The 24,005-nt window shown below is 34.6% G+C and overlaps 4 protein-coding genes and 1 non-coding gene across 9 annotated transcripts; 2 read left to right on the top strand and 3 right to left on the bottom strand.

Annotated features, from left to right (window-relative positions):
• Nucleotides 1–3,141: 3,141 nt before the first annotated feature.
• LOC110631455 (uncharacterized) lies at nt 3,142–6,371 on the bottom strand. Its single transcript, XM_021779293.2, has 2 exons — nt 6,194–6,371; nt 3,142–4,525 (listed from the first exon to the last, which is right to left on the bottom strand). The coding sequence occupies exon 2, from the start codon at nt 3,882–3,884 to the stop codon at nt 3,225–3,227; it is 660 nt and encodes a 219-aa protein (XP_021634985.1). The 5' UTR covers nt 3,885–4,525; nt 6,194–6,371; the 3' UTR covers nt 3,142–3,224.
• Nucleotides 6,372–8,028: 1,657 nt separating this feature from the next.
• On the top strand, nt 8,029–13,231 carry LOC110631450 (mitochondrial thiamine diphosphate carrier 2). 3 transcript variants are annotated; one of them, XM_058136072.1, is made up of 8 exons: nt 8,044–8,245; nt 8,357–8,523; nt 8,943–9,059; nt 9,684–9,795; nt 9,976–10,103; nt 11,138–11,290; nt 11,990–12,139; nt 12,750–13,231. In XM_058136072.1, exons 2-8 carry the CDS (start codon nt 8,401–8,403, stop codon nt 12,960–12,962), a joined length of 996 nt encoding a protein of 331 aa, XP_057992055.1. In that variant the 5' UTR covers nt 8,044–8,245; nt 8,357–8,400; the 3' UTR covers nt 12,963–13,231. The 3 variants fall into 3 exon arrangements, with proteins under 3 accessions (XP_057992056.1, XP_057992055.1, XP_057992054.1); XM_058136071.1 differs by having other exon boundaries at nt 8,340–8,523; XM_058136073.1 differs by lacking the exon at nt 11,138–11,290 and having other exon boundaries at nt 8,029–8,245; nt 8,340–8,523.
• Nucleotides 13,232–13,722: 491 nt separating this feature from the next.
• LOC110673925 (uncharacterized) lies at nt 13,723–15,540 on the bottom strand. Its single transcript, XM_021837171.2, has 3 exons — nt 15,201–15,540; nt 14,764–14,888; nt 13,723–14,401 (listed from the first exon to the last, which is right to left on the bottom strand). The coding sequence occupies exons 1-3, from the start codon at nt 15,361–15,363 to the stop codon at nt 14,117–14,119; spliced, it is 573 nt and encodes a 190-aa protein (XP_021692863.2). The 5' UTR covers nt 15,364–15,540; the 3' UTR covers nt 13,723–14,116.
• A 257-nt stretch (nt 15,541–15,797) lies between these two features.
• On the top strand, nt 15,798–15,899 carry LOC131174243 (U6 spliceosomal RNA). Its single transcript, XR_009144491.1, has one exon. It is a non-coding gene; the product is annotated as a U6 spliceosomal RNA (small nuclear RNA).
• A 460-nt stretch (nt 15,900–16,359) lies between these two features.
• Nucleotides 16,360–21,901, bottom strand: LOC110631447 (uncharacterized). Of its 3 annotated transcripts, XM_021779274.2 has the most exons (4): nt 21,790–21,901; nt 21,518–21,568; nt 19,341–20,177; nt 16,360–18,612 (listed from the first exon to the last, which is right to left on the bottom strand). In XM_021779274.2, the coding sequence occupies exons 2-4, from the start codon at nt 21,521–21,523 to the stop codon at nt 16,855–16,857; spliced, it is 2,601 nt and encodes an 866-aa protein (XP_021634966.2). In that variant the 5' UTR covers nt 21,524–21,568; nt 21,790–21,901; the 3' UTR covers nt 16,360–16,854. The 3 variants fall into 3 exon arrangements, with proteins under 3 accessions (XP_021634966.2, XP_021634969.2, XP_021634967.2); XM_021779277.2 differs by lacking the exon at nt 21,518–21,568 and having other exon boundaries at nt 21,790–21,810; XM_021779275.2 differs by lacking the exon at nt 21,790–21,901 and having other exon boundaries at nt 21,518–21,656.
• Between the last annotated feature and the right edge of the window lie 2,104 nt (nt 21,902–24,005).

Here is a 24,005-nt window from a genome sequence, read left to right as displayed (position 1 = left end):
ACACGCACGCCAACGCACGCACACTGCTCCAAATTACCACAACAACATCCATGGCACTTTAACAGTTATGAATGCAACATAAATCGTGCCTAGAGTTTAACTACATAAATATATGCATATAAGTGATGCATGGACAGGCTTGAACATATAATAATATCGAAATTACAATTAAAATTAATATTTTACTCACAGACTTGACGGTGGTCACTGAGGTGGCTGGGCGGAGGAAGAAGGCTGTCCCAGCTCACCTGACAATTTTATTACAATCATTTAATACAAACGACTTAATACAAATCAAAAAAAGACCAAATACATCCTAAGTCGTGCCGAAAATCCGGCAGAGTCTCCCCTATACCTAGGACCTACCCAACCTGCAAAAAGGCTCAAAACACACTTCTATATTCACAATCCATATGTCCATAACTCAATCACATCACACAGCCCCTCCTGGGCCCATCAAATCAATCATCCATCACAATATGTAAAATTTCAATTTAGTCCCTATAATTGACCATTTTTGCAAAAACTACCCAAATAAGCTCTAAAAATTCTAAAACTTTGCCCCGCGGTCCTTAGCAATATTACTAGGCTATTGCAAAAAGAATCATAATTTTCTAAGCTACCACGAATATTTTATGGATTTTTAATCCTATTTAAGCACTAGAAAATTACGAAAAAGCAAGGTTCGGGTTTACCTTTGCCGATTCCGACTTCGGGGACGCGCTCGGGACGTCTGACAATGGGGGGATAGCCAAAACCTCGATCCAATTCTGAGACTTTTTCGGTAACGGGTCTGTCTGGCCGGAAATTCACAGACTCGGACAACTGTCGAATTTCCGCGAATTGAGGATACCTACACGAAGCACATAACACGGGGGTTAGTACATAAATTTTTCAGAATTTTCTAAGCTCATTAACTGCGAAGTTCCGTGGGACCCATCGAAAAACGGTGTCGAAAAAATTCGAAATTTATGTCGCCGCGAAGCTCTCGACGAGTGGAGCGTGCTGGTACCCTCGGTTTTCTCGTGGGATTCACGGTTTTCGAGAAATCTAGCCCAAAAGTAGAAATGGGCTAAAAACTTCCCGAGCAAAATTGGACAAACCGCTCGATGGATTTCGGCGTTCTTGGTGTCTATGGAAAGCTCTCGCCGAGTATATGATTTTAAACACAAGACCTGGTCCAATTGGTGGCCGGATCGGCCGGATTTTGGCCGGAGAAGTCAAAACGCCGCGTGCGCGAGAGAGGGAGTTTGCGCGCGTTTTCCGGCCGTTTGGGCCGCGCTAGCCGGGAGGTCTGGTGGCGTGGCCTACTGGGTGGCAGGGGAGGTGGTCGGCAAAGGCAAGGGCAGGAGGAGAGAGAAAAGAGAGAGAGAAGGAAGAGAGGTCGACGTGCGCGGGGAAGGAAAGAAGAAAAAGGAAAAGGCCGATCCGATTCGACCGGTCCGATCCGGTCCTGTTCGATTCGGCCAGTCCGATTCAAGATACAAAATTTTGAATTTTTACTCTGCCTCAGGACCGAAAACGAGGTCCAAAAATTCCGAAAAAAATTCCAGAAAACTCAGAAAAATACGTAGACTCCAAATATATTTTTAGTTTTGCCACGTGTTCTTTAAATTAATTTTTAAAAATCATCAAAGTTTATATTTTCGGAAAATCGAACCCAATTTTTAAAATCCAAAAAATCTCAAAAAAATTCCTAAAATTTAAATAAAATTAAAATACCAAAAATGCTCATAAAATAATAAAATTTAAAATTTTTGGGGTGATACACATATCCTATCATCATTATTTATGTACTATATAAAAAAGTGTTCATCAGAGACGGCATGTCACATTGCCTAACAAACTCTTAATTCATTCTTCAAGACAGCCAGAATGTTGCTGCACCTCACAAGAAGTTTTAACATTGCACTAGTCACTAGAGAGTAGAGAGATCGACATTCTGGGTGGTATGCTGCATCTGATTGTTCCTTTTCTCATCTTGAAGATATCTCTCTTTACAAAGTTCAACAAATTGCGAAACCTGACGATTCTGAGGAGCATTTGAAATCCATTGCGAGAGTGGAAGCCAGGGAGGAGGTAAAGGGATACAACTTTCTTGAAGTTATTTGCATCATCATCTTGGTTTGCATTGGAAGATGATGATATACTACTAGGATGATAGCTGCTGGGGCTTTGGATGATACTGTTAACTGCCAACTGCTCTTCCCTGTTACTTTCATCCCCTCTATCCAACATAAAATTAACATGCAGATTGCCCCTAGTACCACCCTCAGTAAAATGGTCTTCATTCGCCTGTGCCTTCCTTAGACATGAACTTGGAAGCTGCTGATGCTGCCCAGGTGCTTTTCACCTTGATTCAGTAGAATAATTAGTGCTTATGGATGCCAATTGTGGAAACTTGCTGGAGATAGCTTCTGGACCGTCCGCTTGATTTAGATAACAATGGGGCTGACACCTGTAAGGCTTGCACATTGAAGCATACCTTCGCATTGCCAAAAAGGGTTCTGCTTTGCATGGCATATCTTCGTGTTGTCTAAGCATCAGATTCACATTTGAACACAATACAGCAATTTGAGGGTCTCCAAAACACACAAGGGGAACGCTTACTAGGTCCAAAGTGCGCAAATCTTGCTTTCAGCTCTAAATTGAAGGCAATGTTGATCAATCGCATCACTAGCACTGTAGGTTGTGATACCATTGTGCTACCCCTTCAGAGGCTTCTTAAGTGACTTTTTTTATTGGCTTTTATTATATCTGCTACATCTATATAGGGGTGAGCACTATTCAATTTGAATCGAATAAATTAAACCGAACCGCCTTAATTCAGTAATATAGTTTGATTTTTAAGAAAATTCAATTCAGTTCAATTCAGTTTTACATTCTAAAAATTTCAATTATTTCGATTCAGTTCGATTTTGAAAAGAAAAAAATTAGTTGAGCCGAACCGAATCGAATTGCTTTATTAATTTTTAAATTGATTTATTTTTATAAGAAATTTAAGAATTATATATAATTATATATATATAAATTGTTTAATTTTATTAATTAATGATTATTAGATTTAAATCAATGTCAAAATCATACCAAATAACTTGAAAATAAATCAAAGTTAAAAAATTCATCAAAACTCAAAACCGATTAGTTCGAACCGAAATCGAGTAGTTCGGTTCGATTTTTCATTCATTATGATTTGATTCGGTTTCTAAAATATGATAATTTGATTAATTTGGTTTTGATAGTTTGATTCGGTTCGGTTCGAGCCGAATGCTCAGCCCTACATCTATACCTTGTCCACCTGAACCATGGGATTTCAAACTTTGCATTGCCAACCTTGCTTTTTCTGCAGACAATGACTTAAGCTCACTCAGATTTTTTAGTCCCTCTAAAGAAAATCTTTTCTGCATCAGATATACAACTTCCCCGTCTAAACTCTGCACAATTATCAGGTCTGAAAGTGCCTTTTTGGTAGTTTTGCAGCGGAAGGGAGCTCGTGTGACGTAAAGGCTCTTAGCAGGCCCAACAAAGGCAGGCTGTTTAATGTTGACCTCATCTAAAGGCGCCATAACTAAAATTTTCTGATAAAGGATCGAAACAGCTGAACAACTACAACACAATTGCAATGATACTCCAAAAAGAGGATTGAAGCAAGAACCAACAGAATCAAATATTTGAGGAGATTCCATTTCTGCACTCTTTAGGTCAGCCAATTCCAATGCAACCAATCGATAAGTGGAAATGGAAAGGGTTACCCCATTGCTTCCTTGTTCCTCTTTCAGCTGAAATTCTTTTTGCGCTAAACCATTTTCACAGGACTTTCCCAACAATTCTCTAGATAACATATCATAGTCCATACTTTCATGGTGTTTTTGCAGATACTCCATTTGTGATCTAACTTCGGTTCATGCTTTGACTTTCTGATCATATCTGGCACAATAACTTTGTCCATAGTCAAATTCTCAGTAGGTCATCTAAGTTTCTTTCACCTTTTATCTACAATATCACAGCTAGCTATGATAACTTTCCTCCAAAGTCTGATATCTGAGGGCGTTGTAGTTCTAGTAACTACTTGCTTATTATCCACTCCAAGGTGAACTTCTGCTTCTTTTGACAATGTTGACTGAGCTTGTTTAGAACTTCTGTTAGCCAGTTCAACACAATTTATTTCGCCAACTAGGCCCCTTCTTTTAATTTAAGCATTGGTTGCTTGTCCACAGTTGCAGCTTCTTTACAAGAAACAAATGAACTCAGATCAGCTTTCATACGGAAAAAAGTCCAATTTCTTTCTCCTTTGCACAGAAACTCTGTTTATTTCTTTGAATGACTGCATCTCTCTTTCACCAGACAAGATTTCTCACGACAAGAGATACTTTCTCATGTGATGAACTTGAAAAGCTTTGCTGCCTCTGACTACCATAATGGACTCTCAAAACATCCAGTTCATCTTTTTCTTTATACAAAGCTTTGGCTCCTGTATGTTGGTCCCTGTCCATTCTAGGCCCTGTGGAGATTTTACTCAAGGAAGCTGCAAAGGGTAAGTGAACGAACTTTAAACAACCAAGAGAAGGGTGCAAATGCATATATTTGCTGGATAAGAATGAAAGTAATATGTGATTCATTGAATGGAAAGGTTCACTTCTTATAGGCACTACAGCCCAAATTTCCTGATCAAAAAGCTACTCGATAAATGTGTACTACTAGGTTTGACAAGGACTATTATAGTTTGACAGCAACAGGTACTGATCACATGATTGGCCCCTGTTATATAGGAATATTAGATAATGGAACTATTAAAGAAAATTATATAAAAAAATAAACAGAAATATTCAGTTTAAAAAATCCAAAATAGAAAGTAGGTATAGCTCCAGTATTTAGGTAGGCACAATGGGCTTAACAAAATGCCTTCCAAACTCATGCAGACAGCATATTGAAATGAAAATTAAATGACAAGAACTCAGAAGTTGTTAATAAAAGTCTACCATAATCCCAAGGAGTTGCCTACTAGCATATGGAATATGATACAAAGAATATCAACATATTTAGTACTTTCAAAAATCTAGTTCAATGCAAATATTCCTTGAGGCGATTGTTTATCCGGCCAAATCAAAACAATCCCCGAATTGACCGGGGATGCAGGGTGCACTCCAAAAGTCCCAGTATGTGTCTCAGCTTGAGATGGTACGTTGCTGAGACAAAACCATCTTTGAATTGACAGGGCATGGTGGGTGTGCTGTGAATGCCTCAGTATATGTTGCATCATAACCTTCAAATACTGCCCCCCCAGTAAGCAAGAACTGTGCCACATTCTTAATCCAATGAACACTTCTTTGAAAATGCTTACTGGAATTGATCACAACTGCTTTAGAAATTTGAGCATCTCAATTGCATGAAACACAGCTGTAGAGCTCTTAATTTGCTTAACTGTATAAAGCCCACCAGACTCATACCCACAGATCAACTGTGAGGAAAACTTGAACACTTTTTGCCTAAAGTAAGAAGGATTTATGCACACCGGTGCAACAAGCAAAGTGCAGTCCTCCTTCGGATCTCATACTCTGCCTCTTCAACAGCATTCATAAAAGCCCACGCATTTGTTTTCTTTGATTTCTCAATGTAATAAGGATCAAATGGGACAAGGTCCACTGGGTCAAGCCATCCATAGCTACTATTTTGCACATGAGACGCACCAAATCCCTAATTGAATGCCTGTCCTCGTCACTAGTTTTTTCCCCCTACCCTTTGCGCTAAAAATGCAGTTCCAGTGTTTTGAACCTCAAATTCCTCGTTTCATGAGCCATAAACACAACTAGCAGCCTTAACCATAGAATCAATTTCTCCAGAGTCAGCATAATGACAAAGGCCGGATTACGCAATCCCACTCTTCCTATTACGTCCATCTTTAAAACCAAAACTTCAATGTTTACCGCTATGATCAAACACCACAATCATCGTCAGTCCCTATTTTCGTATACATTCAAACCCACCTCAACTTGCCAATCTCACTATCAAAATCTTCATCAAGTCACATAATACTTGGTTTGAATAGTCCATATGCTGCCGTGGAGAGTAGCATATAAATAAGCAAAAGGGAATTTTCTATTCACAATCACAGACAATGTGAAGATATACAAAGAAATGAAAAATGCAAGTTTAGAACTTTTTCTAGTTCGAATAAACACTAGTTAGTAATTACCTTTGAAGCTGGTTTCAAACTAGCCGCCATTTCTTCATTGCTCACGCCTGGCAGTTGCTGGGTTGAATCCCTAGAGGGAGGTAGAAGGCGAGAGACAGAGCACGCATGATGGCGTTTGCTTAGTGACACAGTTATACACAGAGATGCAGGGGACTATGAATAATATTCCGAGATATAGAGGTAGATTGATGCAAACGTAGAGTACTCGCGTCAACTATTTGACAAGTGCTCAAAAGCGGAGATGCCTAGTCTAAGTAGGCCCACACCAGTAACAAACTAACAATAAAATACTATTTAATAATATTTCTTTATATTTAATAATATTTTATTTTATTTAAAGAAAGCACAAAAAGACAGGAATGAAGGGACGAGAGTTGGACGATAGAAAACAGTAGTAATCTCACAGAAGGGCGTTTGTTTACTTTTTGTTTTTAGTGTAATCGGTAGTCTAAGTACATTTAAATTAATTAATTAATTAATTAAGATGTTTAATAATTTTAAAAAAATTTAAATTAATAAATAATTAATATGATATTTATTGATTATAATTATAATTTTTTATATAATTTAAAATTTAATATTATTTATTTTTATTTTTTTATTTTATAATTTTAATACTTTAATTAATTTATTATAATTTATTAAAATATTTTTTTAATAATATAAAATATAAAATATTATTTATTATAAAAAATAAGTTTTTATTTTTAAAACTTAAAATTATAAAATTTTTTTCTTTATAAATAAAAATAGTTACTTTATTATTTAATAATTATATTTTTAAAATTATTGAATTATTTTTTTTAAAGAATTTTATTATTTTTTTATTTTAATAATAAAATAAATAATATGATATAATAAATAAATAATTATATATTTATTTTAATAATAAAATAAATAATATAATATATAAATTTAATAATTTTATATTTATTTCAATAATAAAATAAAATATATAATATATATTTTTGTTAATCATTTTATATGTTAACACGTTTTAAATATAATTTTATTAAACACTTAGGGTCTGTTTGATTTAACTGTTGAATACAGTCGATAATTGTTAGTTAATAGTTGATAGCTGATAACTAATGATAGCTAATTTATGTTAAGTGTTTGGTAAAACTATGTTTAACCGTTGCTGTTGATATGTAAAATGACATTATATAATTTATTTTATTATTAAAATAAATATAAAATTATAAATTTATTATATTATATTATTTATTTATTATTAAATTAAATATATAATTATCAAATTAATATATTATATTATTTATTATATTATTAAAATAAAAAATATAATTATTAATATATTATATTATATTATTTATTTTATTATTGAAATAAGAAATTTTAATTTTTTTAAAAAATAAATAAATAATTTTAAAAATATAAATAAAATAATAAAATAATTATTATTGTTGATAAAAAAATTATAATTAATTTTAAATTTTTATATATAAATAAATATTTTATATTATTAATAAAAAATATTTTAATAAAATTAAAATATGTTAATTAAAATATTAAAATTATAAATAAAAAATATAAAAATATTAATAATATTAATTTTTAAATTAAATAAAAAAATAATATAATTAAAATAAAAAATAAAATAAAATTAATTATTAAATTAAAAATAACTCTAAAAATAAAATTAATATAAACTATAATAGATTAGTATCATATCAGCTAATCATGAACGATCAATTTTACTTTTAACATTTATCAAGCACCCTAATTTTTCTGGCATAAATTTTGCTATCATCCGCCGTTAACCATAATTAACGGTAACCGCTATTAGCGTTGAACTGCCAAACCAAACAGGCCCATTCATATATACGGTACCGGATCGATGTCATTGCCGTCTGAAACTCTGGATCATTCTGTCGAGCAAGCAGGCAGACCTCTCGCCTACCAAAATCTCCCTTCCTGTTTCTAAGGAGCGACAGTTCGCCGCTCCAAAAACGTTAAGGCGGGCGGCGACGCGAAAAGCCATTCCATGGTGGCCCTTTCCTTCACTCGCTTCGTCGCCATCTCTCTTTCTAGGTAATCTCTCCATTTCTCTTTTGTATTTTCACAAATATTTGCTTGTTCAATTTATTCTCAAACCCTAATTCTCTATCTCTTTTGTTTTTTGGAGCGGGGTGTTGGTGTTAGGTTATAGCATAAACGGCCTTGCCTGAGAGAGGGAGGGGCTTTCTATGGCAATGGAGGAACCAGGGCAGCTTCAACGGGCGCTAATTGATGCCACAGCTGGAGCATTCGCTGGTGCTATATCGCGCACAGTTACCTCGCCGCTTGATGTTATTAAGATCAGATTCCAGGTTATGTCTCTTTTCTACGTTTCAATTGCAGAAAAATTAGTGTTTGTGCTTTGATTCTAATTTTTGTTCGTTACAATCATAGTTTTTTTTTTTTTTGTAAATTTTGCAGCTGCATTTCCTTCTTTCATTTATTGTGATGCGTTGTTTTGATGGTGGATTTTTATTTTAATTTGCATTGAGATAATGCCAGAATAATTCACTATTTTTATGATCCACAGCTTCTGTATTCATGGAAAATTAAATGCCAATGTGCATTCCTTTATTACTCGTTGAGTTATAAAGAGTATAACTAGCCATATATCCATGTGCTTTCACTTCTGTTAATGAAGGCGGCATAGTGAAACAGAATATTGGTGAAATAAGACCATATATGCAAGTGGTGATGCTGAAAGAAAATTTGTTGTGCACACTTTTGGCAGGTTCAACTAGAGCCCACATTTACACGGGCTTTGGTTCGTGGAAATATTGGTGAATCATCAAAGTACACTGGAATGTTGCAAGCAACAAAGGATATATTTAGAGAGGAAGGTTTGCCGGTATGATGCATACCTTTTGCTTATTGTTTTTTGGATGGGTTATTTACTTGAAGCACCTATTTTTTATAAGATCAAGTAAGCTCAATCACGTGATCTTGGCTTTTGAGAGCCAGACCCCATCCCGTTGTTCTGCTGCTAGACAGCCAGCTTTATGGTTCAATTTCACTTAAAATATGTGAAAATTCAAAATACATGTGTGATTAATGAAATTTCATTCAAGTGTGGGTTTCTGTTGCATTTCTACATATCACAAAGTAATTTATTACTGTAAGCCTTGGAAAGGAGGAATATTCCTTTTTGGTTCATCAAGTTTACTTTCTTTTATCTAGGATATTGAATGTTTTGAGCAACTTTACTTGTTTATGAAAGTTTAATTTTAAGGTATTCAGCCCGTTTCAGGTAGTAAAGGTAGATCAATGTGTAGCTTTTTAAATTAAAAAGCTTATTGGCAGATGTTGTGGACAGTGCTGTACACTATTTCATTCAGTGCATGCATCTTCTTTGGTTGATACTTTTTTGTCATCCTAATACTATCCTAAGAAGTTCCTTATAGATATTATAATATTTAATTTTATGAATACCGCGTAGCAATTTCTGCGTTTAATCCAATACCACTCCTTGTAGGGTTTCTGGCGTGGCAACGTCCCTGCTTTACTTATGGTTATGCCATACACTGCCATACAATTTACAGTGTTACACAAATTGAAAACTTTTGCAGCTGGTTCTTCAAAGTCAGGTATTAATATGAATGAGGATACTTATGTTGGCATGGATTTTTTATTGGTGTAGAAGTTGAGACTATGCTCCCCTTTTCTCTTTTCTAATACTTGGGCAATTGCTTTTAATATTAAGCAAGTTGTAATTTTTGGATACTAGAAGCTCATATTAATTAGTTATTGCTTTGTTACGGACACAGAGAATCACATTCACTTGAGTCCGTACCTCTCTTATGTCAGTGGGGCATTAGCAGGATGTGCAGCTACAGTTGGATCATATCCATTCGATCTTCTAAGAACCATATTGGCTTCACAAGGTGAACCGAAGGTTAGAATGTGGCTATGTGCAATAATATGTTTGGTTTGTGTTTTGAAGAACTTTTTTTTTTATGGTCTTTTATGATTTGCATTTTACAGAATTTTTTTTGTAATTGTTTGTCTTATGGAGCAATGTGTATCATAATTATAAGTTTTCTTTTCTATGGTTGCAAGTCTATCATGTTATTTCAGTGAATAGTTCATGTGTTTTCTGAGTACTCTTTACAATTGCAATCCAAAGAAGTTGTAAAACAGCATACTAGTTGGAACTCATGCAACAAATGAAAGCAATCAATTGAATCTCATTTTGTGACTTTTGAAATTCTAATTTATACTACCCAACAATTTTATTTTCTTCATTCTTGATGTCCCTTGTCTCTCACCTTGTTTGTAAGCATTTACAAAAAAAAAAGAAATTAAGTTTATTCTTTAAACGTATATTTGAAGTGAGCTACCAGATATTATGGAGATAAGAATATCCTCTGGAGCTACATTGGGTCGTGAAAATTCCTTCTATATTCATGCTTGTGAAACAATCTACCATATTGTTGGTAGCTCACTTTAGTAGCTCACTTCAAATTTAAGTTTAAAGAATTAATTTAATGTATATTTAATGCTTGTACTCGTGATATATTGAGTACTTAAAAAACTTAGAATCCAGTGGGGCTTAGCAAACTTTTCAATGTTTTGCTTAGCATTAGAGTCCATCCAGGTGGAAAACTGCTTGGTTACATATTATAGCTTGGTTATACTTACCTTGCTTTTGTCATTTGGTTACCATCAGGTAAGGCCAGCCTCTGCATGATGGAAAGCGAGTGTGGTAGTTTCCCCCGCCCACTCCTCCTTCCAAGGCTATTTAGGAACTCTGAAACTTGGGCACTGGACCCTCCTAGTATTTGGGTCTTTTTTTAGTCTTATGTTTGCCCATTGCCAGTAAATTTATTTGTTTTGATGCAAGTGTCAAAATATTCATTTACTTCCATTTTTTTTTTCTTTTGTTCTATATTACATCCTTTTGTTTGACTAATAATTTTCCACATTTAGGTCTATCCAACAATGAGATCTGCATTTGTTGATATCATCAGAACTCGTGGCTTTAGAGGCTTATATAATGGACTATCGCCAACACTGGTTGAGATTGTTCCTTATGCTGGCCTTCAGTTTGGCACCTATGATACTTTTAAACGTTGGACCATGGTACTAGTTCAGTCTCTTTTTTGAGTCAGACATTCTTCTCTATTCTTCTCTAATGATGGATAATGTCTTTTAGAATAAGGGAAACATCCTCAGGGCATTGATTCAATAAGATGACACCATAATATATTGATATAGCAATTAGACCTTCCTTTAAGTCAGGTTATCTACTTTTTTCTGGTTCACTCATGAATTCTTGATTCACACATCTTCTGAAGCTTCAAATTCTGGGTTAAGCTTTTTCTTACTGTTCTAGTAGAAGTTGAGATGTGCTTAAACGAATCAAAATTTTTTAAATTGTTTAGATAGTTTTTCATTTTTTATAAAGGATTGTGTTAAAGCTTTTCTGGAGACACACCCTTTCATTTCTATAAATGGTAGCCAGGCACATGATGGCACCAGAGAAGCTGCACCATACTCATAAATTTCATTGGCTAGCCTTAAATTCTGATTTACATTTTAAGTGTTGTGACTGTAGTGAAATGGTTAAGCAATTAAATAAGTTTCATTCTTCTGTTTATAAGAAAGGAGTGTTTCTTCTGTTTAGAAGAAAGGAGTGTTTCTTCTAAGAAACTTTAAAACAAGGTTTGAGAGTGCTGCAAGTACACTGTGTGTGTGTTGGTGGATGTTTCCTTCTGCTTTCTACTTGAACATGCTGAGTTAACCATTTTGGACTGATACATTTTGCCGCATCCATTGTAGGCCTGGAACCGGCACAGGTTTTCTAATACAAGCTTAACCAATATTGATGATAGTCTTTCAAGCTTTCAGCTTTTTGTCTGTGGATTGGCTGCTGGAACATGTGCCAAACTTGTCTGTCATCCTCTTGATGTGGTCAAAAAAAGGTTCCAGGTATATCCTCTGGTCTACTTCTTGTTGTATGACTTCATAAAATCATTGTTTGTTGTAAATGTTAGAATTTCTTCATCAATTTGATGTTTGGTTAGAAAAAGTTGTTGAGGTGTCACGTCAGTTAAATGAGCTGAAGCCTGAATTACTAGTTTGGGATGAGTTGTTAAATCCTGGATGTTTTTGTTTTATCAATGGGAAATTGGTCTTGGTGGATAAAAATGATGGCAATTCTTTGTGTTGTTAGTTCTTATCACAAGGCTGCCACATAGACTGAACAGTTTCCTTGATTTAGTTCTCTTGATATATAGTGCATGTGTCTTGGGGAAGAATTCATTTAATTGGCAGAAGTTTCTTTTGCCAACAAGGGAGCATCCAAATGGTTAAGACAGATGCTAACTTGTAGACTCTAGATTCAAATCTCATTGGAGTTGGGGTTGAGGAGGTTCATAAAGTCTTCTCATGTTTTGGTGTTAAATCAGTTGGTTGGGACTTGCAATAATTAAGTTAGCAATTTTAAATAAGATTTATATCAGAGCAAAAGGTGATAAAACTTTTACTCGACTTGCAAGGAGAGTTTTAACAATTAGAATTTTTTTTTTGGCCGCTGCAGATTCGAGGACTACAGAGGCATCCAAAGTATGGTGAGCGAGTTGAGCACTACAGAAATATGCTTGATGCTCTGCGAAGAATCTTTCAAGCGGAGGGTTGGGCTGGCCTTTATAAGGGCATTGTACCTTCAACCATCAAGGCTGCGCCAGCTGGTGCTGTAACGTTTGTAGCTTATGAATTCACATCAGACTGGCTGGAGTCTATTTTGACTTGAAACTAACAAATATTTTTTTTGTGTTAGTATTTTCTTTTCTTATTCATTGGGATCATGTCATTCTTTTTCCTATAGCCTTCAAAGGCCCCCATAGAAGTGGGATGATCATTGTTTCCTATGATTTAGTCATTATAAAATAGGTGTAGTTTTGTACGTTTTAGGGTAAGATAGTGAGGGTAAAAGTAGATATAGAGCTTGAAGTGAATTTTGTAGTTTCTGCACTGCAGTTAACAATAATATTTATGATCCAATGGAGCTTGTTCATGATATCTGAATTTGTTCATTTTGGAAAGTTTGCTTTCTGTATGATCGTATCTTCTTGTGGATCAACTGCTACCATGGCGGTTGGGCATTTTTGGAACACATGACAAGAAATTGACGTCTCAATGGTAAAGACCCCTTAAAATGGAAAGGTTATTCAATGAAGTACAATGGTTTTATGTAAACATTGATTATGTTAAGTCTTACCTCGATTTTATGATGATCAACAATTATGATAAAACTGTTGTATGTTTATCAATTTTATAAATAAAAATTTAAATCACCCTTATTATTGATGGGTATACGGAAACATTGAAACTTTGCCCAACTATTATAGTAGCTATCCAGCTGATGAACTCCAACAATTATTTGGATCAAACTCCATTCAATCAATGCGGCCTTCTTATGTTTGCTGATTCTCTGTTATCGCCAATGCGCACAACTATATCCTCAAAACCCAGAGAGTGAAGTATGGGTGATACGAGAAAACGAATTGATATTCCAAAATGTCTGAAGATTTGAAATTCATGGAATGTTTAGCAGGTAAAAGATTATCGCAGTCTAACAATGTTAAACGCCACGTGTTGAATTACACACAAAGAAACAAATAAAAAGGAAAAAAACTTTCCCCCCAACTCTTTAAACAAAAATGGCCTCGAGTGCTGGAAAGTACCAACAAAGTGAACTTAGTCATAGCATCCTTAACCCCCGAGCACAACAGATAATTGTACAACCTTTCCCGAGACACTTATGGTCAAGAAATAGTTATATTTGATATGCGACGAAGGACATGAAACCATAATTGCCCAGCTGATAAAATTTCAAATTGCAGTATCAACTCTTCCTTATTCAACAGAGTATCGTGTTAGCAAAGCAGAAGTGAAAGCCTGTGATCACTGATAACTTTTCTGTTTGTTGCTATCCTCCGGTGGCAGTGATACATACTGCAAGATCTGCTCCACCTGTGCAACTTCTAGTCTAAACTTCTTGGCAATCTGGTGGATGTCCATTGGTCCATTGTGATCATCAGCTTTACCTTGATGCAGAAGCATGATGTGGCGCAGCTGTGCCACATTCAAAGTTCCTTGAGGAGCAGGTCTTTCTTCATACCTGCCAGAATCAGGTTTTGTGTTCCGCAGCTTTGGCATAGGCCTATTATACCTTTCTACCACTGCTGCCTGTTAACGAAATCCAACAGAATCTTTTCAGATTATCTAAAAAGTGAAAGACAAGGCACCATTCACTTGGATGAAGCCTCACATAGTCACTCAACTGAATTTAATAAGTTCCAATCATATATCAAGTGGAATTTCTAATTGAAAATGTCATGGGTAGCAATCATGATATGCAAGTATGTTCTCAAGAGTGCAGCTTTATCCAAGTGAGCCTAGAGATTTGGCTTAAAAGCAGCCTCATAAACCAATCACCAGTTCTAATAGGCAATTTCTTTGTTCTAATAAATGCATGAATTTGTATCTCTTGCCATATCATGCACATGATCCCAGGAGACTAACAGGTGCTGCAAATTCCAATAACTCACCTCACCGATCTGAAGTTTCCCTCCAGGCTTTGATCTAATTCTACCCACCATTTGACTAAGCATTGCATCAAATTGAGGATCTCGTTCTTCAAGGACATTGTCAGCGTTAACTCTCGGAGCACCATCTCACCCAGAGCATAAATGAAGAGACAATTTTGAAATAATCTGACGTTAGTAATCGCTTCATAAGAGTTGCATACATAACTACAAGCATAAGCACAAAACACTCCATGCAAATGAATGTCAATGCTAGAATTTTAATGTCTAAAGTTTTCTCAGAAACTAAACCAACCCCTCGAATACTGACTTCAGAGGAAATCATATGTAAGTCGCTGTTTATGACAATTATATTGATGAATTTGAGACCAAAGAACAAATTACTCAAAGACTAAAGAATTTGAGACGTCTAAAGAACAAGCAATGACATAGGCACTAACCAGAATCAAGACTGTCCTGATTGTTATATTGGGCGGTTCTCCTTGAGATATTCACCTTTTCGGTGGTGCCCACGGGAGGCCTGCGTTCCCGTACGCTCTTGGCAGTCGGCGATGGGTCGGTGGCTCGTATTCTGCCAGATGCTCGACGAAATGCCTGGCCCATTCCTCTTATTTTACAGCTTCCAGCTTAATGTTTAATACCAGAAACACTCACAAAATTGCTATCGGTATATACTAGTTGGTGCAAAGAAAAATATAGGGACAATTACAGCCTTTCTGTGATATTGGCTTGGGAGTAAAGAAGAAGAAGAAGAAGAAGAACGTAGTGTAAATGCCAGCAGGAGAACAGACGCTGGTTTTGGAAACCTAAAAAGGGCACAGAATAACTCCCCACGTGGCTCTCTTCCAAGTAGGTTTTATTATTATTATTATTATTCTAAAATATAGATTTAAATATTGTAACAGCCTGATCCTTCTCTATTATTGTCCGCTTTGGCTCACGGGCCTCACGAATTTATCGCTTTTATCGCTTGGGAGGTTTCATTCCCAAAAGGGCGCTGAGCAGTTGAGTAAGACTCGTTTTCACTCCAGTGCGTAGCTGGTGCGTCCTCATCCGATAAAATTGGAACGATACAGAGAAGATTAGCATGGCCCCTGCGCAAGATGACACGCACAAATCGAGAAATGGTCCAAATTTTTCAAATATAATGGCCCGGCCCACTAGTGATATTGTCCGCTCTGGGTTGAGCCGCTAAGGTTTGCCCCACCATCGTTCAAGTTTGCAGGCGGAGCGGCTCTGATACCACACAAATGTAATGGCCCGGCCCACTAGTAATATTGTCCGCTCTGGGTCGAAGCACTCATGGTTTTAAAACGCGTCAATAGGGGTTACGAACCACCAACTTATAAACCCAGCATCTCTCCCGTGTTTTGTCGATGTGGGATTTGACTAGGGTGTTACAAATATAATTATTTATTAAAATCTTGTTCATTACACTTCTAATAATTTATTAAAAAGGAGCAGCAAAATATGCCCAGCAGCGGCAACAAAGCACAATTTCTATTTTTATAAACCTTGCCAACAGCAAAAATGTATAAATTTTAGTTCATCATAAATGACTTAAAAAGCACAGGTGCATCAGTCAGATGTTGGACTAGCTTCTATCACTCCGCTGAATGAAACTTTATGAACCATCAACACAATAATCTCCTAAATTAGGCAAGGTGCTGCAACCTTTCATAGTCCAATTCCAGTTGCAGCAAGCATGAAATGAGATACAAATAATGACTTATTTGTTCTGTTCCACTGCTACTGAACAAAATATATTTTAACTGGCAAGCAACTACTGCCTCCATCTTCTTTAAACGATGCCGAGTATCATGAATGGCTCTTTGCCTAATATTATGGAAGATCCGGTGCCTTTGTATAACCCTCGTGAAGTTGGCTTGTAAAGCCATGTATTCCGCAGCAGTCGAAAGCTAGAAATTAAAAAAAAAAAAAAAAAAGGATCGCTATACTATTCTTGTTGCAGATACTTCAGCAGCTAAGAAGTGCTCGGTCTTCCAGAGCTGATTAGCAGATAAAACACACCAGCGCCCCATTCTTATGTTACAAGTTTGCAAATCAGCATCTGACCAATCTTGCAGCCCCAAATTAAACATGAAGCTCATTGAACATGTCACTACTACTATTACATACACCATTTGCTCTTTCATCTCCTTTGAAATCCATTACACCAGTTCCGAAGTTTTCAGTAACTCTCACCTTACCGCGAGCACGTCGTGAAGGCCTCGACATTGAGTTATCCAGTGAAAAATCATCCCGACTCCTCCGATTCTGCTTTATGCTCAAAAATCCACAAGCAAGAGCTTCCAGTGCTTTAGTGGTCAGTGGTCGGTTTCTTGTACTTTGCCTACGAGAATTGAAGCCAGGTGGTTGCTCAGAAGTAGAACCACATACTGAAGCGGAAGTTTTCAGCATACCGAAATCCTGTGTCTGTCCAGTCTCTTTATCATGCTGTCTTTCTATCATTTCCATCATTAACGCTTCAGTCTCAGCATCTTCAGGGATGGGTATGTTCAGGTCAATCAATGTCCGAGACTGAGATTTCTCATTAGGATGTTCAGCAACAGATAAGTTGCTACTCAGATTGCATTCATCTGTAATATTAGGGCTGCCCCTGGATGAAGAACTGGTGGATGACAACTTTGCCTGATGTGAATCCAGATAAGAAAGAGTATTCTCTTGCAAATCATGATTTCCTGATGTACAACCAACTTCATCTTGTTCTAACCTGGGATCTACTGAGACATTGACAGTACAACAGCTTGTCACTGCGTGATCACACACAGTTAATCTTCGCCGTCTTTTTGCAACAGGGCCTAAAAGATTCCTATTGGCAGGTTTCGTTCTCTTTATTGCTTGACCTTTGATATGCTTACTTGGATGCATATCATCATACTTGCTAGCATTCTGATCCTTTGGGATTTTGACCGGAACCTGGGTGAAACCTGAGCCAATTACAGGGGAACATTGCCTCAAAGCAATATTTTCAAAATTTTCCCTGCCAGACGAGTCTCCCACATCAACATTGACCTTTGTGGATTTTGAAATATCAGTCCTGCTGTGATCAAAACACAAGTTATCAGAAGAATCAGATTCATTTATTGAATCCTCAGTAGAATCTTCATCACTTTCTTCAGAATCACTTCTGGTGGTGGAAATGTTCATCATTTCAACTGGTAAGCTTCTCAGTTCTCTCACCGTGGATGTTTCCCCATTAGCCAGACTAGTATCAACAACAGTAAACTTCATGACTTCTGCCCTGTGGCTAGGAGTTCGTGGCTTGAGATAGCAATGGCGTTGCTGATTGGGAAAATCTTGTTGGTCCAAAATCTTGTCTGCTCCAACATCAAGCTCAAGGAGAGCTGGATCTGAAGCAACTTTATTCAAGACATCACTGACAGAATCAAAATAGTGCTCTCCTCTCACTAGTTTCCTTCTTGAAAACTTCTTGATACCAGGGACTAGAAAGACCAGAGAATGCCTGGAAGCAGCAGCAAAACCATAATCATTAGGCTGCTCAGAGTGCCACCCTCTTGCAAGTAAACGAGGCCAAACAGCCTCCCAGAAAAGGTCATTTGATCTGGCTTTGCTTAATCGATAACCTCCAGTTAAGAAGTTGACAATTTCCAAGGGTGAAAGAGTGGAGCAAGCTTTGCCAACTGGTATTTCTGGACGACCAGTAGCAACTTGATTTGACTTCAGAGGCTCCATCGCAATGCCTGTCAGGTCTTGCTTCCCTTTGCCAATTCCCACTGCCTCAACAAGGTTGTTCATTCCAACTACAGCCTTCAAGGTCAATACATATTCTTCTAGCAACATTTTCCCCTCTCCAAATGTCTTAGAAACCTAACAATAGATCAAATTAATAATTAAACTAAGGAAAAAATCAGGAGCTAATTAAAAAAGGATAACATAAATTGCACCAATGACAGGCACAACCTCTAGTACATAAATTGCCCTTCATTTTGAACAAAAAAGGAGCAGTTTGGAACAAATGAGCAACGTCAAGATTGTCAGTGACTGCAACTTTTGTTGTAAAGAAAAAACACCTAAAGAATCGAGGTCAGGCTTACCAGCTAAAGCAACTATGAAGAGAGAACCAATATAACACCTTCCTATTAGTTCTCAAACAAGTAACAATCAAAAGTAAAAGAACAGTTTGAAAAAATAAAAGCAAATCTTTCCCAATTTCAAAAGTGAGATTGATTAGTTCAGTGTAAGAACTTGTAACTCTACATTCATACAGAGAATAGCTGGACTTAATATCTTCTTCTTCTCAAAATTAGATAATCATACTTTTGAGTATTGAGATTTGACAGATCAATCAGTTAATGGGATGTGTCTATCAAAGACCCAACAAAAAGGCAAAGATCCAAAAGAGAAAAATAAATCAAAATATATTTCCAAAAATCAGTTTGTTATTTTAGCATATACTTCCTGAACTTATTGATTTGTGTGTGTATGTATGTTTCTTTACATGGCTACCCATGCATTTTATACTTAACCACTGCATCCTTATTTGGTGATCATAGCTTCAAAGATTGCACAACATGCAGGAATACTCCATAAAATACCTCCATCAACGTATTTTTGCATTCCTCTGACAAATGTAAAAACAAACGAGAAAGCAGCTCTTGCTGAGTGGATCCTGTAAAAATCCTTTGTCCATATATACATCTTCTGCTTCTTATTTTCTGGCATTCTGACCATCTGTAGTATCTTTCAGACCTATAAAACTTCCCATAATAAAATGAAAGTATATCTCCCATCTGTTTGCTCTCAACAAATTTCTTTACTTGAACAAGATTCTTTCCAAAGATGTATAAACCAAGAAGGAAACTGGCCTCCTCAAAATCATTCCATGTGACACCCAAAGAACCCGGAACCATGAGGTAGCTTTTGCCTCCAAGCTGCTGATGATTCTTCTTTTCTTCTTGCAAATCTAATTTTGCAGGCTTTATGTCTTCCACCGCACTATTGAGTAGAACATCCATAGGTTCAGACTTAACTTGTAAGTCACTTCCTGGAAAAATCTGAATCTCTGCATTGCTTTCATGTTTTAGGGATTTATTTCTATTAGATGAGCCATTCAAATCACCAAGAAATTCTCGGTGTTCATGTTTAATGTTCTTGACTTCCTCCTTGATCCACATTAGTGATATGGGTAATCCCACTAAAAAATCATGGGAACTACCAGGCATGATTACTGGATCTTTTGCCATCTCTGTGAGCAAGAAGTAGGCAGATTTTGTCATGAGAGGTGGAATCTCAACCTGGTATTGATCTCCAATGCGAGGAAGCAGCTCAGGATCCCTAAAGGCATCACTTATACCAAGAGCCTCTGGATAAAGTGAGTGCTCAGCAGACTCGTCAATGCAATTCCAATTCTGATTCACTTGAACAACATCCATCTACCAAGTAGGGCAAATAAACCAAGATGATTAATTGTATTGCAAAGACAACAGAACATGAAAAAATCTGACTGCAGAATAAATTTAGCATGGGATAACAAACATTATGTAACATTAAATAACTTCCTTCTTTACTTTTCTTTTTTGCTTTACAAATATATAATATGGCACTTAAATATATAGGATCAAGGTTTCTAGAATAAGATAAAAGTTAAGAGAAACACAATGAGAAGATAAGAACAATCTCAAATTCACAGAAAAATATATTATTGTTGGACAAAAATTCCGTCTTTCTGCTAAAACTAAATACTTCTTTAACCGGCCAGTAATAATAATAATAATAATAATAATAATAATAATAATAATAATAATAATAATAATAATAATAATTTTGTCCATATAATCCATCTGGAATCTGCCATTACTGGACTCAAATTAAAGTAGAAAATCAACTTTCAGTTATTCCAGGTGAAAGCCTAGCTAAAAAGTAAAAGTCTGCATAAGTCCATAATAAATTAAAAAATATATAAAAAAAATAAAAATCTAGAAGCATATGATCAATGAAAAGTTTTTAACTTTGACTCAGACGATACTGTAAAACTAACCAAAACATTTATACAATTATTATATATATAAAAAAGGAATAAAACTCATCAACGACTAATAAATGATTTTTAAGAAGCCAAATATTATGTATCAATTTGAATTAGCAATTGAAAAAATCCAATTTATTTTTTTAAAATTTAAATAAATATCAGAACCAAACAATAGTTTACATGTTAAAAAAAATATATATATATATATATATTGGAAAATTCGACATGCTCAAAATATCACATATATGCATAAACACATATTTTTATGCAAAGATTGCAACAGTATTCCATGAAATCAGCAACGGTCCAACCCCACAAAGGCACAAACAAAGTCAGGTAAGCAAGTAACCAGCCCCAGATCCATTCTCGAACCCAAACGAACATCGAAACAATAAAAACCCGAACTTTCATCGACCCATTAAGCACATTTACCTAAACCAATCCCAACCAAACAAGAACATTCAAAGCCAAAGAAATGAATAAAAAAGATAAAAGGAAAAAAGAAAAAAAAAAAAAGAAAAGAAAACAGTAGCAAAAACCAAGAGTACGAGAAAACAACTATTACTCATAGTTGAGAATTCCAAAACGATCCAAAGAAATTCTATTTTTACACTGCCAGAAACCGTTAACCCACAAAGAGTAAACAGCATTAAATCCTAATAACAAACAAAAAGAGAACAATAAATTAAGAATAATTAAGTAAAAAAGAAAAAAGAAAGAAAGAAAGAAAATTACTGCATATACCTCCATTGATAAAACCAAAAACCCGTCAAAACCCAAGTGCGAAGAGCCAACCTGAGGAAATGGTTATGCTTGGTTACGCCCCCGATTGACAAGTTATAGATTAGAAATAAACAAAACGTGACCTTTTATACGCATAGTTAAGAGAGAGAATCGCATACGCACACGCACACCAAAAGGAAAAAAAAATACATATATATATATATATAAATAATATTTATACACAAAACCTCAGGCACAGTAAGAGAGAGAGAACATAGAAGGAAGACGAATACCTGTATTAGTAAAGCTGGGCTTTCATGGCTGCAAAGATTCAATTTTCGTGAAGATTATTGAAAAATATTATACATGAGAGAGAGAGAGAGAGAGAGAGAGAGAGAGAGAGAGCGAAGTCCTGGCTAGTCGCTGCGAAATATTATAGGAGTTGGAGAGAGAGAGAGAGAGAGGGTGTCTGGTCCGCTTACAACGACGAAAACGATATATCTCTACGCGCTTCGTAATGCGTGAATTCCAGTTCCTCATGGACGTGACACCTGGCTTTTCATGAAAAATTCCTCTGCTGCGAGTCGAGAATCGGTGTAAAAGTAACCATTGGGAGTCTGTTTATTAATCCAATAGTAAGACCCCAGCTGGATAAAGTGGCAAATATTTTTTCCGTGTTGTGTTACAGGGATGGTGTGGAAATTGTAAGCCATACAAATTAATTATAATTCTAAATTGTTCATATTTAAAACAAAGTGTGTTAATAAAAAAAATAATAAATAATATTTTATTTTAAAAAAAATAATAATAAATCACTATTTTAATAGTTTTATAAAATTACATAAAACACTTTTATTTATCAGACAGAGTTAATTAAATTATTTTTATTCATATGGTACAATTTGAAAAAAAAAAAATTAATGAGTCTCTTAATAATGAGATTTATGTAAAATTTTTTTTCATTTAGGATAAAATTGAGATGTCTTTTTATATGTTGAATAATTTAGTTATAATTATTAAATTAATTTTTGAGCTTCGATAATTATAATTTTAAAAGAGTCTTATTTTTAAAATAAATGATCTTTAAAAAATATAAATTATTTATTATTATCAGAAAATAATTATCAATAAAATGAAAATTTTTATGTTGTCTAAAAATATTGAATAGATTTTAAAAATAAAGCAGATAATTTTTTATAAATTTAATAATTTAAAAGAGTTACCGTTGATATACATCTGAATATAAATATTTTTATTACTGAAACGATGAACTTTTATTTGAAGAAGTCGATGAAAAATAATAAATTAATGATTATATAAGTGAATAATTCGAAGAGTCTAAAAAATATTATTCACGGCTTGCAAAAAAATGAAAATTTTGATACGGAGAGATCACAGTGCAATTCATGAAGCCAACATAAGAGATTATTTCTAAATTCAAAAAGCTGAGCACGGGTGGATTCTTAAGCTCAACGGAGTACAGCTAAATTTGGCATAAAAAAAATTTAAATATTATTAAAAAATTATATGAATATTTTACTTTTATTATAAAAATATATTAAACTTAATTTTAAATGAATTTTTAATTTTTTATAATTAATATATTTATTAATATTAAATATCACTTTGACACATGAGCTGACCGACCACATCAAGTCTGCAATATTATTGGTTGATGATGTGGGTTGCATGGACAAAATGTAGGAGTATTGTAGCGTACTACAAGATGGGACCAATATGGTAACTCATGTCCGGGGTGTATCGCTTGGGGCGTAGGGCGTAAAAATAAAATTAATTTTTTAATATTATTGTTTTAAAAAAATTAATTTTTTAATAATTTATTTTGAAATGTCAAAAGTACCCTGAGCAGACTTTAGATGCTAAGAATCCAAGATGGAATTTAACATTTAATTAAATATGATGATAAAGATTTTTATTTTTTTTAAATAGAAAATTCAATTTTAATTTAAAATTAAAATAAAATCAATTTAATTTAAAACGATTATAATTTGATTTCAGTCTAAAGTCGGATCAAACCTATGTCTAAAGTCAAACCTCAATCATATCAATTTATAGCACAAAATAATATTTTTATTAACGTATTTATAAAAATAATTGTAAATTTATAATTGATTCATATATGATTATGCGTTTCATTAAGTTTATTATTGAATTAATAATTTATATAAAAATTAAATATTAATTTTTTATAATTTAAAATTTTAATCTCCAATGGCAGTTACCATTTCCTGAGTTGGAATGTTTTATAACCAATATTAATTTTTGATAATATAAAATTAATTAATTTTTTTAAGACGCGAATTATTATTATTTAAATTAATTTTCATTTAAATTTTTCTCTTAATTAATTTAAAATTTACCCTTTTATTCGATCATGGTTTTAGGAAAGATACGTGTTATATAATAATAACATAACTATGAATTTAAATGTAATTTGATAAAAATAATATAAGAATAAATTTAAAAATATAAATGGGTAAATATATTT

This window comes from Hevea brasiliensis, chromosome 15 (assembly GCF_030052815.1).
Source record: "Hevea brasiliensis isolate MT/VB/25A 57/8 chromosome 15, ASM3005281v1, whole genome shotgun sequence".
NCBI lineage: Eukaryota > Viridiplantae > Streptophyta > Magnoliopsida > Malpighiales > Euphorbiaceae > Hevea > Hevea brasiliensis.
Note: the sequence above shows the minus strand (reverse complement) of the source record. Positions and strands in the feature narration are given on the sequence as shown.